We start from the raw sequence: 18,344 nt of genomic DNA, 5'->3' as shown, positions 1-18,344 counted from the left end.
GAGTTCGAAACCAGCCTGGCCAACATGGCAAAACTCTGTCTCTACTAAAAATACAAAAATTAGCTAGGCGCAGTGGTAGGTGCCTGTAATCCCAGCTACTTGGGAGGCTGAGATGGGAGAATCGCTTAAACCTGGGAGGCGGAGGTTGCAGTGAGCCGAGATCACACCATTGCACTCTAGCCTGGGTGACAGAACGAGACTCTGTCTCAAAAAAAAAAAAAAAAAAAAAGTATATATATACACACACACACACTTTGTAAAATACTTGATTTAATTTTGAAGTATGAGGGTAGAGATGGAATGTTGGGTTATCAGCAGCCACAGGGAACAAGGAGGCTGGTGAATTGATAGTCCACGATCCAGCCTGCCTATGGTGGGGGTAAGGGTGGTACTATCCTTTAGCCAGTTGCATTAGGCTTGACTAGTTTTTATAAGATTTCCAATTGCCATCAATTTATATGGAGTTTATACTCTAAAGCAATAACACCGATTTTGAGAAAGAAAAGGTAATTTCTGCTTAATACAATAAATGAGAAATAATTGAAGAAATAATTTCTTTGGAAAAGAATGCTTCTTTATTGATGGTTATATTTATCAGCAAGGATCATGACTCAGTAGCCAGTTGAAGGAATCAGAACACTTTGGGTACATGCTGCTAAAAGCCCGTCAGCTCGTCGTCCTTGTTTTTGTCAACCTGGTATCCAGTAAGTACCAAGTCCTCATTTTGTCCGGGAAGACTTTTGAATACTTTCAAGTGCATATATTTATTATCACCTGCTCGTACCTGAAAAATATTAAAGAAAGAGAAAGCAAAAGGAGATTCATTCAAATGGGTCTACATCAAGTGAGAGAGCCACAGGTCTATAAAGACTTCTGTCCAAAAAGCTGCTGAGGAACAGCATTGCTAGACCTAGTCCACCATTCTTAGACTCTTTGTATTCATAAATCCACCACCTTATTTTAGGAGAAAAAGAGCAGACTAGGCTGGGTGCCGTGGCTCCCACCTGTAATCCTAGCACTTTGGGAGGCTGAGGCAGGGGGTTCACGAGGTCAGGAGTTCAAGACAAGCCTGGCCAGCATGGTGAAATCCCGTCTCTACTAAAAATACAAAAAATTAGCCGGGCATGGTGGTGCATGCCTGTAATCCCAGCTACTCTAGAGGCTGAGGCAGGAGAATCACTTGAACCCAGGAGGAGAAGGTTGCAGTGAGCCGAGATCATGCCACTGTACTCCAGCCTGGGTGATAGAGCAAGAGTTTGTCTTAAAAAAAAAAAAAATTGTAGACTAATGGCATGGCAAGAGGCATAGGTCCTAGGTTTATTTTGTTATTTTTTTTTAGTGTAATCTGGGCACAAAGGACAGCATTTTATTTTCAAAGATGCATGGAGCAAGAAAACAAGTGATAGCCTATATTTTTGGTGATGCTGTTTTCTGACTCTCAACTTGGGACACTTTGTTTGCCATACAGTCTGATAAGGGAGAAGAAAATCAGAATTGCCCTAGAAAATTTGGGATGCAGGGTTCCCATACCTATATCAGAACCTACTTTATAAACACCCACTGGTAGGATTGAGCAGAGCCCAGGGGGCAGACACCCTCCCTTCTAAAGTGAAGGGGCCAGCCGGGCACTGTGGCTCACGCCTATAATCCCAGCACTTTGGGAGGCCAAGGTGGGTGGATCACCTGAGGTCAGGAGTTTGAGACAAACCTGGCCACCATGGTGAAATCTGGTCTCTACTAAAAATACAAAATTAGCTGGGTGTGGTGGTGCACATCTGTAATCCCAGCTACTTGGGAGGCTGAAGCAGGAGAATCGCTTGAATCTGGGAGGTGGAGGTTGCAGAGAGCCGAGATTGTGCCACTGCACTCCAGCCTGAGTGACAGAGTGAAACTCCATCTCAAAAAAGAAAAGAAAAGAAAAGAAAAAAAAAAAAGCTAAGGGGTTTTACTAGGAAGTCATTGGTATGAAGGTTGAAGCAGAAGCAGTAGTTTGGACATGAATCTGAGACCTGGAAAATTATGGTAAGAATTTTTACTTTGGTTCTTGCTGGAGACAATAAATGCTTTGTCTTATACAAATATTTATTGTGCTTCTGATGTCACTTCCTATCCTAATTTTAACAAATGCCATATATCAAATGTTTACTGTGAGCCAGACACTATGATGAACATTTTATATAAATGATTATATTAACCTATATTATAGGCCTGAAGAAAAGTGGAGCAATGACATTTTTACAGACGTGGAAGCAGAGTAGGAGAGATTAAGTGATTTTCCATAAATCTCTCAGCTAGTCAGTGGCACAGCCAATATTCAAACCCAGATCTGTTAGCCTCTAGCATCTACATTCTTTTCACTCTACAATGTAACATTTTTGGGGGGTACTGATCGGGGAATGAGGCCTGGCTCACAGTGCAGTGGTGCGATCGCAGCTCACTGCAACCTCAAACTCCTCGGCTCAAGTGATCCTCCTACCTCAGCTTCCCAAGTAGCTAGGACTACTGGTGTGCATCACCATTCCTAGGTAATTAAAACATTTTCTTTGTAGAGGCAGGGTCTTGCTATGTTGCCCAGAATGATCTCAAACTCCTGGCTTCAAGCTATCCTCCCACCTTGGCCTCCTAAAGTGTTCGGATTACAGGTATAAGCCACCACACCAGGCCAGTGTAACCTTGTAAAAGCTCTTATTTTGTGCTTTATATTAGAGGCAGCACAGCCAGTAGTTAAGCTCAGTCTATCTGGGTTCAAATCCTGACTCTGCTCTTGTAGTTGTGTGATCTTTTTAGCTTCTTCACCACCCTGGAGCTCAGTTTTTTCGTCGGTAACCCAAGAGAAGTGATTGTACTTATCTCATAGATTTGTTGTGAGGATTAAATGAGATAATACAAGCCCTGTTCTTAGAATAGTGCATCGTGAATTATAAGTGCTCAATAAATTTCCAGCTTATTTATTCCTCACAACACGCTGTGAAGTAGATTATTACCCTCATTGTGCAGATAAGGGAATGAAGGCTCAGAGAGGAGGAGGAGCTTCCCATAGAACAAATTGAACAAGGGTTCAAACCCAGGACACTCTGACACCTAAGCTTGTGGTCCTTCCATTCTACCACCTACCTCTTGATAGGTACTTGAAATACATAGAGAAGGTCACATCACTGGCAAGACCTTAAATCTAGAGTGCCTCAGAGCAAAGGGATCAACAGCCAGACTACCAGGAAGTAAAAGGGAACTGGGATCGGTGGCTGAGATCCAGTAGGAAAAGTTTGATAGCAGAAGGAAGAAAAGATGAGAGAGAGAGAGGAGACTGATTAAGAGAGGGCAAAAGGGTGGTCAAGGGAACAAATTTTCAAGCAGAAATTTTCAAGATAGTTATCTGATGAACTGTTGAAGAAACATGTGAGCTGGTAATATGTGAAATGTATGCATTTGAATTAATCATAAATTATTAAATATGTTAATGTTGATGGAATGTTTCCTATCTTTGCACATAATCATTTCTAACTGGAAAACTTTCTTTTCCAGCCATGAAGAAAGCAGATTGAGAATGGAGGAAATGGTGCCATTGTTTTCTGAGGATACAGCAGGGTCCTCTTTCACATGTGTCTCCCCGGGACCTGGTCATTACTAGGAGCTCACATTTGGCACAACAGGGCTGATCTGTGTACATAGCTCTGTACTGAAACTTTCTTATGCTGAGCTGACTAGCTCCACTTACTTTTTTTTTTTTTTTTTTCTGAAAAAATCTTTTAAAATGTTTATATTTTAATAGAAATATTTGTTAAAGAGAAATAAGCCACACTGTGCCCTGGTCAAATAGTGAAGTAAAGATTAAGTAAATATACTTGAATATTTGTTTTTATTTTTAAAATCAGCATTATCATCTTCTTAATATATAAGGACAAACATGGCTCTTAAATATTCATGGTTGACTTGTTCAACTGGTTTCCTCTTGATAACTTCAATTAGAACTCGATCAATGCGTTGTGTAATTTTTTGACAGAGCTATAAAATTAACTTTTAAACTATTTTAAATACTCCACTCTTTTAAACTATGCCTAGAGTGCCACAAGTTAAATCTAATTTGAGTTACAAAATAGTATTTACATTATATTAATTGAAGGGCAAAAAAGGTTTAAATTATTTTCCCAGCTAATGATTTAAGTCGTTACTTTAATTTATTTAATTTAGACATAGAGAATCATACAGCTTTGAGGTGGAATCAGCTTCAAGATACCATGTGGTCTAGCCCCACACCTTCAGGCAGATGAGACGTGATCCTCCCTCCTTACCTAAGCAGCAGCACAGCCACAAATCCAGCATGCCCTGAACTGTTATGAAATCTTTTTCTATACAATTTCCAGAAATCAAGAATCAATGTAATAAAACTTTCTGAATTCACAAGAAAAAAAATGGTGTCACATCATCTACCAAATTTGAGAGTCCACCACTTGGAAGGAATCATGCTGGGCATCTTAATTTAGGACAACCGTAAGGAAGGAATTATGTGGTAGGGAAATCAGGGAATATTTTACATAAAATGAGAAATACATCTTTTGGCGCTAAAGTAGGTGCTGAACTCTAACCTTAATGTAGTAATTTGTTCCAGCAACAACTTGAGTTTTATACTGCACAGCTTCCAATTTTCCGTAAGTCTCATTTGTTTTTTCTTCAAGCTGTGGTTTAACCTAAAGAAAAGAAAAGAGGAAACAAATAATCAAAGCTATATTAGACTCCATCTATGCGATGTATCCATCTGGGAACCTCATCCTCTTAAAAGTCTTCAAAGATGGTAATGAAATCTATGAACTATTTTTATTATTTCAATAGAAAACACCTGTTTTAATACAATTACATAGGTTAAAAAGTCAAATTTTGTTGCTTTAGGCTGAATTCACATCAACTCAGTGTGGTAATGCAATATAGGAGCGTTTTGACTGCTAAAACTCTAAGAGTTATATGTATCTTTGATTAATAAAAATCAGTGGAGCAATAATTACTACTTGATTAAAACATTATTTTAAAATGATTTCAGACTTAAAAGTTGTAAAATTAGTATAATGAATTCTCTTATATCATTTACAGTTCCCTTAATTTTGCCGTTTTACATAACATAGTATAATCACCAAAATGAGGAAATTAACATGGTATAATACTATTAAGTAGTCTCTAAACCTTATCAGAATTTTGCCAGTTTTCCTGAAAATGTCTCTTTTCTGCTCCAGGATCTCATGCAGGATCCTACATTGCATTTAGTTGTCATTTCTCCTCAGTCTCCTACAATCTGGGTTCATTCCTTTTTGTTCATGGCCTTGATGTTTTTGAAGAATACTGGCCTGTTAAATGGTAGAATGTCTCTCAATTTAGGTTTGTGTGATCTCCTCTTATGTTAGTATTATACTTGTTTGTAAGGATAGCACAAACGTGATGTTGTGCTTAAGTGCATCCTATCAGGAGCTACGTTTCATTACTGGTGATGTTAATTTTGATCACTTAGGATGTCTGCCAGGTTTCTCCACGGTAAAGTTACCATTTTTTTCCCCTTTGTAATTAGTAAGTGTCTTGTGAGGAGTCTTGTTTCTCGCCATACTTTCATTCATAAATTTTAGCATCCATTGATGGTTCTTGCCTACAACAATGATTAATTGTGGTGTTGGCCAAATGGTAATTAAAAAATCATTTCTTGTGCATTTATTATTTGGAATTCTGCCGTAAGGAAGAGCTGTTCCCTCTCTCCTCTTTATGCAGTCAATTACTTATTTTATATTAATATGACTCATGGATATTTCTTTTACTCTGTGGATTACAATTCATTACTCTTTATTTTGTTACTCAAATGCCCTAGATTTGGCCGTTGGGAGCTCCTTCACCTGATGCCTGTGTTCTTTCAACATGCCTCCATCATTTTATAAGCACTTCCTTACTCTCTGACTCTACAAAAGTAGAGTCAGATGTTCCAGGTTTATCTTGAAGTTTCCTTGCCTCCTCACTGGAATCAACTATTTCTCCAAGGAGTCCCTGCTCCTTTTATTGGAGAACGGTATTTAAGACCTAAGATTTGGGTGCTGTGTCTCTTGTTACTAAATGTCATTGCTTCTAGGCCCACTCAGTGGAAAGGGCTACAAAATAATATGTGTACTCACACACACATGCACACATCTTTATCTACTCATTTGTGTATGTGTGTGCATATATACACACATTTATCTGTGTGTCATTATATATACATTATATATGTGTGTGTACGTGTGTGTGTGTGTGTGTGTGTGTGTGTGTGTGTATTCCTCTGATTAAAATCAAATACCATGGCCGGGTGCGGTGGCTCATGCCTGTAATCCCAGCACTTTGGGAGGCAGAGGCGGGTGGATCACTTGAGGTCAGGAGTTTGAGACCAGTGTGACCAACATGATGAAACCCCGTCTCTACTAAAAATACAAAAATTAGCTGGGCGCAATGGTGGGTGTCTGTAATTCCAGCTACTCAGGAGGCTGAGGCAGGAGAATTGCTTGAACCTGGGAGGCGGAGGTTGCAGTGAGCCGAGATCACACCATCGCACTCCAGCCTGGGCAACAAGAGTGAAACTCTGCCTCAAAATACATAAATAAATAAATAAATAAATAAATAAATAAATAATAAAATAAATCAAATACCACAGGACTCATTTAGCTTTTCCCTTTTCCTTATCATAACTCCTTTCTCAAACACTGAGGAAGAATCCTGGTTCTTATTATTTGCAATGTATTTGCCTATTTTCTCAGTTCTAGCATATACATAAAATAATTTCAGAATTGTTGACCTATACCCCTGTGGAAAACAATATACTAACTAGAGTGCAGTATTTGGGTATAATTCTTACAAAGACCCTGTGATTGCATGGGCTTACCTGGATAATCCAGGATAACCTCTCCATCTCCAGAGCCTTAACTTAATCACACCTGCAAAGTCTCTTTTGCTGTGTAAAGGAACCTAGTCACAGGTTCCAGGGATTAGGACATGGACATCTTTGGAGGGCCATCATTCTGTCTACCATGGAGGCATATGGGTTGGGTTTAAATGTCAGCATTCCTGAACCCAGCATGAGAAGGGAGACAGTCCCAAATTCAATATGTAAACTTTTACTGAGCCCATCAACTTTCTGTACAGTGCTTCATTCCCACTCTCAGCTGGGCCTGATATGCAAGAGTCTACTATGAGCTCTTGACTCAGTTCCTGCTAAGTGTAAAGCTCGTCTTCTGCCGGGGTGGAGGACAGTGAGGAAGAAGGAACTATGGGAGGTCTCCCTGTCCTTCATACAGATCAGTCCTCTTGCTTTTGGTCCGAGACCTTACTCCTGGCTACGACTTTTTGGTGTTGCTCATGCCTGCACCATTGTGACGTTCTGCAGTGTGAATCTGCTTGCTTCTGGCTTCGACTTTCCCCTTTATGGGCTTAGCTTCTGTTTAGACTGCTCAGCATTTTCCATTGTTCATCTGTTTTCCAACTTCCAAAATTTTATTGGTATTTCTGAGGTGGTACTTGCCTATCTCCTGTTGTCTTTATGTCTGTGGATTTGTCCTTCAACCCCAATTCTTTTCTGTCTTTTGGAGGAAAAAGGATATAACTCTCTGTGTTGAATGCACCTTGTTTATTGAGAACTTGCTTTTATGCCCTTCATGAAAGCATTGCATGTCCATACAACTTCAATCAGGCCTCCAGTGCATCTAGGATTCTCCCAAGGCAGTCCTTCCTATCAGTGGGCAGGTTTTTTTTTGTTTTTTGTTTTTTTAAATTTAAGAGACAGAATCTCCCCCTCACCCAGGCTGGAGTGCAGTGGCGTGATCATAGTTCACTGCAGCCTCGAACTCCTGGACTCAAACAATCCTCCCTGGGCAGATGTTTTGAACCTTTACTACTGATGCCTCAGTTTGAGTACCAGAACTGTTTTCAAAGATGTAGACATATGCAAACTGTGAGTTCTCAGACCATTTCTGAAAGGCCAAACACTCCACGGACCACCACTCAGTTCTCCTGTAACCTTGAGAATAGACGGGAAAAATGTGATTGTTCTGTTGAGATGGAAATGAAATTTCAAAGTGGAGAAAGGGAGAAGACAAATAGTGAGGACAAACCAGAAGTGGGAAGAGCTAGGGGCAGGAGAGCGGAGAAAGGATGCACAGAGAAGCAGAGTAAGGAAACGGGTTATTGTCTTAGGGTCCCTTTCCAAAGCCTTTCAAGATTCCAAAGGAGGGATGGCCAGCACTTGGCACCAGTCAAGTTAGGAGCTGAGTTTGAAAGAGTTAATCTCTACACTAACCCCCAAAGTATCCATTTAAACCTCATTTTATGAATGGAGAATCTAAGGCTATGAGTTGAGCATGACTGCTTAAAGTTGAAAAATTATTCAACATAGTTATTTTAAAGTCCTTGCCTGATAACTTACATATCTGATCTGTGTTCCTTCTGCTTTTCAGTCATGTTTCTTTTTAAGCACGTATCCTAAGCCAACCAGCCTTTCTTTTCTTTTCTTTCTTTCTCTCTTTCTTTCTTTTTCTTTCTTTCTCTCTCTCTTTCTTTCTTCTTTCTTTCTTCCTTCTTTCTTCCTTTCCTTTCCTTTTCCTTCCTTCCTTTCCTTTCCTTTCCTTTTCCTTCCTTCCTCTCTCTCTTTCTTCTTTCTTTCTTTCTTTCTTTCTTTCTTTCTTTCTTTCTTTCTTTCTTTCTTTCTTTCTTCTCTCTCTTTCATGGAGTCTTGCTCTGTCACCTAGGCTGGAGTGTAGTGGCACAATCTCAGCTCACTACAACCTCTCCCTCCTGGGTTTAAGCAATTCTCCTGCCTCAGCCTCATGAGTAGCTGGGACTACAGGCATCTGCCACCACTCCCAGCTAATTTTTTATATTTTTGGAGAGATGGAGTTTCACCATGTTTGCCAGGCTGGTCTCAAACTCCTGGCCTCAGGTGATCCACCCACCTTGGTCTCCCAAAGTGCTGGGATTACAGGGGTGAGCCCCCATGCCTGGCCCTAAGTTTTTATTTCTATCTGTCCTAGAAATATATCCAAATCTTTAACTTTTCCATCGTATCTGTGTAATCCACAAATGCAGAATTTTCCATGAGAGAGGGGATTTAAAAGATCTGGTTTGTTTCTTGAAGTGTTCTGGCACCTGTCAGACTGTGGACCTTGATTTCTGGTTCACTCTACTTGTAACTTGCAGCCTCCCTCCCTCTTCCCAGTAAAATAGATTTGCATGGTTTAATGTTAGATGACATGGACCTGAGTGATGAGATTTGAGCTGAGGAGCAGGGAAAGGGGCAGAGTAGGGGAGCTTGTCAGTGAAACTTAAGTCTCAGAAGGTAGCTTGGTGCTGAAAGACTCCCCAGGATGGGCACTAGGAGGATGCAGGCCAGCTGGGAATGGTGGTGGGAGACTGGTGGTGAACGGACACATCTCCTGCTGAATGCAGTCGGCCTTCACCTTTCTCAGTCTGCCATGCGTGATGGTGATGGGAGCTCAAGGAATACAGTGGAGGTTTGTCGCTTGGTCTCCAGCCAGGGGAGGAGGCTACCAGGGAGAAGCACCTGGTATAATGCATTTAACCCAGAGTTCTTCAACCATTTCTCATTGCTACTGAGCATGAATCTTGGTGAGGTGTTTATTCTCTGAGATCTGAGGATTTGAGCCATTAGGCACCCAACACCCAGGCTTTCCCCCTAATCTGTAGTCATTCTACAGAAACAATAGGACTGTGCCTAATTTAATAGAAAATGGATAGAAAGATATTGATGGCAAAGTGGATGAATTACATTTGGGGGAGATTTAGAGAGTAAGGAAGGAGAGTTTGAATAGTAACATGAAAGGACAGTAGGGCCAGTAAGATGTGACTTGTGGACATTTATTGTCTAAGTATGTTTTGAAGGAAGAAGGAAGTACGGGACAAGGCATTGAGGATGCAAGAAATGAAATCACCTGGCTAAGAGAGGAAGGACTGGCTGAAGAGAGGAGAACAGAGTCTAGGGAGGAATGAGATCCAGCAAGAGATAGGGTCAGCTGGGGCATTTTCTTACCAGAGATCTGCAATCTCCTAAGACAGGCGTTCCCAACCCCTGGGCTGCAGACCAGTACCCATCCATGGCCTGTTAGGAATCGGGCTGCACAGCAGGAGGGGAGCAGTGGGCCAGTGAGCATTATGGCCTGAGCTCCGCCTCCTGTCAGATTAGCGACAGCATTAGATTCTCATAGGAGTGGGAACCCTATTGTGAACTGCATGCAAAGGATCAAGGTTGCGTGCTCCTTATGAGAAAATAATGCCTGATGATCTGAGGTGGAACAGCTTCATCCCAAAACTATCCCCTCCACCCCATCTGTGGAAAAATTGCCTTCCACAAAGGTGCCAAAAAGGTTGGGGACAGCTGGCCTAAGAAGAGTAGAAACTGAGACATCCTGCTGGAGGGACCATGGGGGTGGGAGGCAATGAGCAACTGAAGAGAGATTTACATTTGTGGGGTTTCTAGAAAAAGGCCAACAAATATGACTGCAAGAATGTTCTGGCAGCCCTGGGTCCTGTCCGGGTTGTTAAGCATTAATCCACAGGTTTGTAATGGGTGAGTTTTCTGTGGTTCTGCACCTTGCTTTGGCAAAGTTCTTTGATTCTGGAACAGTAGTAGCTGCATAGAAAGTGGTGGCAGTGGGTGTGACCTTTAACTGAGAATTAGAATGTCAGGAGCTCCCAGGGTCAAGGAAATCATCATGAGTGGAGGAGTATTTGAAGCTACCCTCCTGTCATGGGGTCCAGGCTGGATGAGAGACTCAGTGGGCCTGGGCATGTTCTCATGAAGTTGGGAAGGTAGGTGCCTGAAGGATTCTGGTGTGGCTGAACGACAGGTTCTTTGGGTGTGGGACAGTGGGAGAGGCGACTAATAAGGAGGCTGTGGTCAGAGAGGGGAATGCAAATTTGTGGATGGGGTGAGAGCCATGACATGTTAAGTTCCAGGGTGTGCCCAGGATGGTATGCAGATGAAGTGTTTGTGCGGTGTCCTGACTGACAAAAATCATGTTCTGTGTGTTGGCCAGGAATAGTATTCAGCAATTAGGTTTATGACTAAGGGGAGTGTGTGTGTGTGTGTGTGTGTGTGTGTGTGTGTGTTTGTTGTGTGCATGCACATTGCATGTATAGTAGCCCTTACCTCTAAAAACAATTAAATAACATTTCTTTCCTTCTCATAAATATGCTCACAATTCTCATCAAAATGCTTATTAACATATTATATAAGATATTGGATCAGCAATAATGATCCGGAGGCTTTTGCTGTTGGGCCATTCATTTATTTGGTTCTTCGTTATACAGATTGTGGCTTTTCATGAATGGGGCTGTGTATGGCTCTGTCTTTCTGGATTTGTCCCTCTTAGCTCCATTCTATTTTATTAATTTCCAAAAGGGCAAGCACTATTTTATGTCCCTGCTACCCCCATAGCAATTCACACAGTTCTGTCTACCTAATCAATGTTTTCTGAATGAAAAGACCACAGTTGTTTTCCATCCTGACAACCTGTCTCCCCAAATAGGAAAGATGAGTATAGCAATGACATCAGCTAATACGGAGAATCTTGGAAGAGGGTTTTCTTCCAAGTGTACTTTAGTACATGATGCTACAATGACATGTTCAGTCTCTGTTATCTTCAGAATGGGAAAACTCATTTCTCCTGCCTTCAAAAACATTCAAGTTTTCTCAATTGCCATCCCCTTTGTTTGCCTTTCTTTTCTTTCTGCCCTCATCCAATATTCCTCTTTCACTGTGATATAAAATTCCTTGGTCATGCAGTTATCATTTGTCTTTGACACTCTTCCCTTTTCTATGTGATGATCTTTTTCTTCCTTCTTTCTCTCCTTCTAATGGGGTTCTTCAGTTGGCCTTCCACTAAGAAGCTCTCTGAGAAGTCCAAGGAAAGCTGATAAACTTCAGCTCCTCTGAGAATACTTCCACTATAACAGGTGATTTTAAAAAACAGAGATACATTCAAAAATAAAAAAAAAATAAAACTAGCAAGTAAGTGACAGGTAGTGGAGATTGTCCCTAAATTAGTAGCATCTATCCATTTTCCCTATTCCTGCATGGGGACCTAACTGTAATTTTGGAGAAGGAATTGACTCAAGTTTCTCACCTATAAAGCGGTTATAATAATACCTGCCTCTTGGGGCTGTTTGTAGGGGCATAAATGATATAATTGACGTGAAAGTGCTTCCTAAACTACAAAGAGTTGTCCAACTCTTCCTCTACCTTCTAACACTGAATTGGAAATTGTGCCCTAAGGCTCACTCCTGCAAGAGAGGGCAGATAAGCGATAATTGGGGCTTTAACACCGGAGGAGCTGAACTGCCTCACAGTAATTATTCACCTGAAAGGAAGGAGGTTTGACCAGCAATCTCTAACATCTTTTCTGGTCCAAAACCTGTGATTATAAAAAAGCACTTAATTGGATATTGTTTTATATTATGTTCCAGATATCTCCATTTTCCCAACTACCCTGTAAACTCCTAGAGGCCAGGGGCCATATCTTATAGACCTTATGTAGCTTCTATAATAATTAGCATAATGCTAGACACCTAGGAGATATACAAGAAATGCACCTACTATGAAATGATTCAGTGATATTCATTTCCTATATTTATTTATTTATTTATTTTTTGAAACAGAGTCTCGCTTTGTTGACCAGGCTGGAGTGCAGTGGCGTGATCATGGCTCACTGCATCCTCAACTTCCTGAGTGCAAGTGATCCTCTCACCTAAGCCTCCCAAGTAGCTGGGACTACAGGCATGTACTACCTGGCTATTTTTTTGTATTTTGGAGGGGGTAGAGACAGGGTTTTGTCATGATGCCCTTGAACCACCCAGATCAAGCAATCTGCCCGCTTCTGCCTTCTAAAGTGCTGGGATTACAGCCGTGAGCCACCGCACCAGTCCCTCTAAGGAGTAAAAAATTTTATTTTGGCTGGGCGCGGTGGCTCACGCTTGTAATCCCAGCACTTTGGGAGGCCAAGGCGGGTGGATCATGAGGTCAGGAGATCGAGACCATCCTGGCTAACACGGTGAAACCCCGTCTCTACTAAAAAATACAAAAAATTAGCCAGGCATGGTGGCGGGCGCCTGTAGTCCCACCTACTCGCGGGGCTGAGGCAGGAGAATGGCGTGAACCCGGGAGGCGGAGCTTGCAGTGAGCCGAGACCATGCCACCGCACTCCAGCCTGGGCGACAGAGCGAGATTCCGTCAAAAAAAAAAATTAAATTTTAAATTTTTAATTTTTTTTTACTTTTTGAAATGGAGTCTCGCTCTGTCATCCAGGCTGGAGTGCAGTGGCACAGTCTCAGCTCACTCCAACCTCCACCTCCTGGGCTCAAGCAATTCTCCTGCCTCAGCCTCCTGAGCAGCTGGGACTACAGGCGCCCGTCACCACGCCCAGCTAATTTTTCTAGTTTTAGTAGAAAACTAGAAAGTAGAAAGCTATGTTGGCCAGGCTGGTCTCGAACTCTTGACCTCAGGTGATCCGCCTGCCTTGGCCTCCTATATGGACTTAACTGTGAGGCTGGTGCTTCCACTGAGAAGACAAACTTACCACACTCTCTCCATTCAGTGTATTTCCGTTTCCTAACAAAGCTCCTCTGTGTTCTGCCACTGTGTGGTAGAGAGGGCAGGCAGTCAAACACTGGGGGTGAGCTAACTTCTTAACTAGGTGACTCATTTTTTTTTTTTTTTTTTTTTTTGAGACGGAATCTTGTTCTGTGGCCCAGGCTGGAGTGCAATGTCATGATCTCGGCTCACTGTGGCCTCCGCCTCCCGGGTTCAAGTGATTCTCCTGCCTCAGCCTCTGGGTAGCTGGGATTACAGGCACCTGCCACCACGCCGGGCTAATTTTTGTATTTTTAGTAGAGACAGGGTTTCACCATGTTGGCCAGGCTGGTCTCGAACTCCTGACCTCATGTGATCTGCCTGCCTCAGCCTTCCAAAGTGCTGGGATTACAGGCTTGAGCCACCATGCCCAGTTTAATTAAGTGACTCTTAATCTCTTTGAATCTTGGTTTCATCATCTGCAAGATAGACACAATATCTTCCCTGCCTGCCCCAGGGGTTATGAAGATGAAATCAGAGCTCGAATGGAGGTCAAGCTTTTAAAAACTGCAAAACCCCTTTCTGGGGTGAGGTAGCTGTTCTTAATACTTATCTCTCATTCTACCTCTCTGATGACATTGGAGCCAAAAGGAAGCAGCTTCCTCCCTGCCACACACACACTTTCAAATTAATTTTATAATTTAAGATGGGGCTCACAGATAGGTGTTATTAACAATGCAAGGCCTTCTGGTAGCTTCTTATTTTAAAAATTAATAATTCTTGCTAATCAAGTGATAGATTTTTTTAAAAATCATTAAAATTTTCTGTACTGTCTCTATTTCAAATTTATTTTTCCCTATGTTCCTACAGCTCTGTTCCTTAGAGAGTCTCAGGGGGATTTTTTAGGGTCAAGGATGCTTTCAGCCACAAATTTGAAGTAAACAATTGTGATACCTCACCTGTGCACATTTCTTTTTCATTTTCAAGTCATTTTTATGCACATTATCTCACTTAGTCCTTACAGCTCTGACATAGGTAGGGCAAGAGGTGTTACCTTCATTTTTCAAATGAAATAGACAAATTTTATTTTGGCACCCTGACTTTTTTTTTTTTTTTTTTTTGAGACGGAGTCTCACTCTGTCGCCCAGGCTGGAGTGCAGTGGTGCAATCTCGGCTCACTGCAAACTCCACCTCCCGGGTTAACGCCATTCTCCTGCCTCAGCCTCCCGAGTAGCTGGGACTACAGGCGCCCGCCACCACGCCCGGCTGATTTTTGTATTTTTTAGTAGAGACGGGGTTTCACTGTGTTAGCCAGGATGGTCTTGATCTCCTGACCTCATGATCCGCCTGCCTCGGCCTCCCAAAGTGCTGGGATTACAGGCGTGAGCCACTGCGCCTGGCCCTTTTTTTTTTTTTTGAGACAGAGTCTTGCTCTGTTGCCCAGACTGGGGTGCAGGCACTATCTTGGCTCACTGCACCTTCTGCATCCTGGGCTCAAGTAATTCTCCTGCCTCAGCCTCCTGAGTAGTTGGGATTACAGGCACCCACCACCATGCCCGGCTAATTTTTGTATTTTTAGTAGAGATGGGGTTTCACCATGTTGGCCAGGCTGGTCTCGAACTGCTGACCTTGTAATCCACCCGCCTCAGCCTCCCAAAGTGCTGGGATTACAGGCATGAGCCACTGAGCCCAGCCTGCACCCTGACTTTTAAAGCCCCATCTCCCACTGGCCTTGTAGGATGCCATATATCTCTGGTCCTGCAAGCAAGCAAGGCCATGGGTGGCAGCAGCAGCAGCACTTGGGAGTCTGGTAGAAATGCAGAATCTCAGACCTACCCCAGGTCCCCTGAATCAGAATCTAAGGTTTATCAAGACGTGCAGGTGATTCATGTGCACATTCAAGTTTGAGAACATTGATCTGATCTGGGGATTCACATGAAGACATTACTGACTTAATATCATCTCCCAGGAAAAAAGCTCCAAGATATTTATTTAAAAAAAGAACTCTTGAAAGAGAAATAATTAGTCCCCAAGAATGAGTGATGGGATTCTAGGCATCTGGCCCCTTAGAGAGCTTTCTAGTTCCCAGAATATACAGGATCCCAACTCTTATAATCACACAAAAAGCTGATCTTGTTTTCCAAGCTGTCATAGAATGATGTTTCAGAGAGAAAAAATAAGAAGGAATAATATAAGAAAATAAGGCAACAAACTAAAAACCTAAAATAGTAATTTGTACATGTTTTCCTTTCATAAAATATGCAAATAAATGTTTACTACATAGCTAGATGATAGCTAATCACACAAAGAAAAATATATCAGGGATGGGTGTGGTGGCTCACGCCTGTAATCCCAATACTTTGGGAAGCCTAGGTGAGTGGATGGCTTGAGCCCAGGAATTCAAGACCAGTCTAGAAACAGAATGAAATGCCATCTCTAAAAACAAAACAAAACAAAACCCCCCAAATCAGCCAGGCGTGGTGGCATATGTCTGTAATCCCAGCTACTCAGGAGGCTGAGTGGGGAGGATCGCTTGAACTCAAAAAGTTGAGGCTACAGTGAGCCGTGATCAGACCATTGCACTCCAGCCTGGGTGACAAAGTGAGACCCCATCTCTTAAAAATGAAACAAAACAAAACAAAAAAGAAGAAGTGAAAAACACATCAATCTGCTAACAACATTGAGTTCTATTTTTCCATATATAATTTGGTGCCCTATGACATTTCGGAGTCACTATAGACTGTCACTTCTGTTCTCTATTAGTTGAATTACCCTTTAACTATGAAAAGACTAAAACACTATCTATTTGGGCAAAAGTGTATGAAGTTTGTAAGTAGATTGCCTTTACAATATTATTCTTCATTCAATCTATTTAAAAAAATTTTCCCTGCAGTGCATTCCAAGACTACTTCATCAAATTGTTAATAACCTTAGACTTCAATTACACGTTGGCTTCACTTCGTGAGATTAGAAAAGTTTCATCAGAAACTGAATTAGTAATTCTAGAATCATATCTTGTAAGAGATTTAGAGAAGATACAATACAAATTCTTTTACCCATGGAGAAAATGAAGCTCAGAGAAGAAATGTGATTGCTCAAGGTCACACTCACAGTTTGGGGATTATTCGAGGCTTCATCTGAAAAACTCTTATTTCATCTTAGTTGTAAAGAAACCTGAACAAAGCCACAAACATCCTAAACTTCTGGTTTTCATGTTCAACCACAGCCTTTCCACAGGGACAACTTATGAATCAAGATTTTGGCTCAGACTTTTTCCTGAATGGCATCAACTCACCTTATCAACAATCTCCTGGATTTCTGGAGTGGCGGGTTTGGCCTCAGATAAGCCTCCAGGTATCATTTTGGCTGATTGCTTCTTTGCTGGACAGGATGCTGGGACCAAAGTGAACAGGGAAGTGTGGAGACTCGTGTTTTAAAAGAGGCGTTCACTAGCTCCGCCTATAGAATGCTTTATTTTCCACAAATAGCAAAGAGGCATGGGGAAAATGAGTGTGCCTCCAGGCAAGTCTTCTTGCTTCCTGGACAGAATATGCTACATGGAATTTGGAAGAAAGAGGGGTTGGAGGATGAACAAATGGGCAAGTACAGGAGTCATGTCCTAACAAGCATCAAACGTCCCTGCATTCTCTTTGACAACGGTTCCATCCTGTTGCATCATCTGAATTATGAAATCTGAAGCTGCAACTAGAATTTCCAAATGTTTTAAAACTTCTAACACAAAATTTTATTTTTTTTAAAGCAAAACTTACTAATAATGTCAAGGTTAGTTTAGAATTTACTTGACTTTAGAAAGAAAGCAAAAGGATCTATCTGGAGGACCTTGGCTGGATGTGTCTTCTTTACTCTTATTTAAATATCTGGAAATGTTTAACATACAGTAAAACACAAAGAATAAAATAACAAACATCTATATTTCTATCACTCAGAATTAAAACTTTTAACCTTTTTGTCATATTTGCTTGCTGTTTTTTATTTTGGTAGTTATTTTTAAGAAATAAAATATTACAGATATGGAGGAAGCCCCACACCCCACGCAACCTTGCCTTCCAGAAGGCAAAGTACATGGTGAATTAATATCCTTCCAGGCCATTTTTATATGTTTACTTGGTGTGTCTTTAAAATTTCACTTAAATTGTATGCTAAATATATTCTATGTTATGCTCCTTTTTCTATTCAACATGTTTTTGAGCCTTTCTATGTTGATATACACATAGATCAATCCACAGATAGATCAATCCTGTTCATTTCCTTTAACTGTGATATGCTGTTTTATGCTAGACCTATCTAGTCTACCTATCTAATTGCTATATTCTAGTTCATATTTTACATACTCATTTCTCTATTGATGACGATTCTGGTGGTTTCTAGTGTTTCATTCTTACAAACAACGTTGCATTTTTTCCCCTTTTTACATGAGTGAGGGCTTCTGCAGACAACTTATCTAGAAGCAAAATGGCCATGTTGTGTGAATATTTATGTATATTATTTTATTCAATTTTGGGAATATATAATACATACACGGGATAAAAATGTTTGGAAGGAACCAGGCTTTACAATATAAGGAATTATTCGCTCACTTAATTCCTCAGACACCCTTCTACTCTCCAGAGACAATTATTGGCACCAACTTCTTCTGTATCCTTCAGAGACATTCTTTACACATACAAATATAAAAATAATTGGAGGCTGGGCACGGTGACTCACGCCTGTGATCCCAGCACTTTGGGAAGCCGAGGTGGGTGGATCACAA

The 18,344-nt window shown here is 41.4% G+C and overlaps 1 protein-coding gene across 1 annotated transcript; it reads right to left on the bottom strand.

The window, feature by feature from the left end:
• Positions 1 to 253: 253 nt before the first annotated feature.
• Positions 254 to 16,994, bottom strand: CSTA (cystatin A). Its single transcript, XM_001166441.6, has 3 exons — positions 16,869 to 16,994; positions 4,584 to 4,685; positions 254 to 784 (listed from the first exon to the last, which is right to left on the bottom strand). The coding sequence occupies exons 1-3, from the start codon at positions 16,932 to 16,934 to the stop codon at positions 656 to 658; spliced, it is 297 nt and encodes a 98-aa protein (XP_001166441.1). The 5' UTR covers positions 16,935 to 16,994; the 3' UTR covers positions 254 to 655.
• Between the last annotated feature and the right edge of the window lie 1,350 nt (positions 16,995 to 18,344).

The sequence above is a fragment of the Pan troglodytes genome, chromosome 2 (genome assembly GCF_028858775.2).
Source record: "Pan troglodytes isolate AG18354 chromosome 2, NHGRI_mPanTro3-v2.0_pri, whole genome shotgun sequence".
Lineage (NCBI taxonomy): Eukaryota > Metazoa > Chordata > Mammalia > Primates > Hominidae > Pan > Pan troglodytes.
This window is presented reverse-complemented; position numbering and strand designations above follow the sequence as displayed.

Coding starts and splice junctions, on each gene's coding strand:
- CSTA (XM_001166441.6), bottom strand. CDS start 16,934: ATGATACCTGGAGGCTTATCTGAGGCCAAACCCGCCACTCCAGAAATC. Junction 4,686..16,868: donor TCCAGGAGATTGTTGATAAG/GTGAGTTGATGC, acceptor TCTTTTCTTTAG/GTTAAACCACAGCTTGAAGA. Junction 785..4,583: donor GAACAAATTACTACATTAAG/GTTAGAGTTCAG, acceptor AATATTTTTCAG/GTACGAGCAGGTGATAATAA.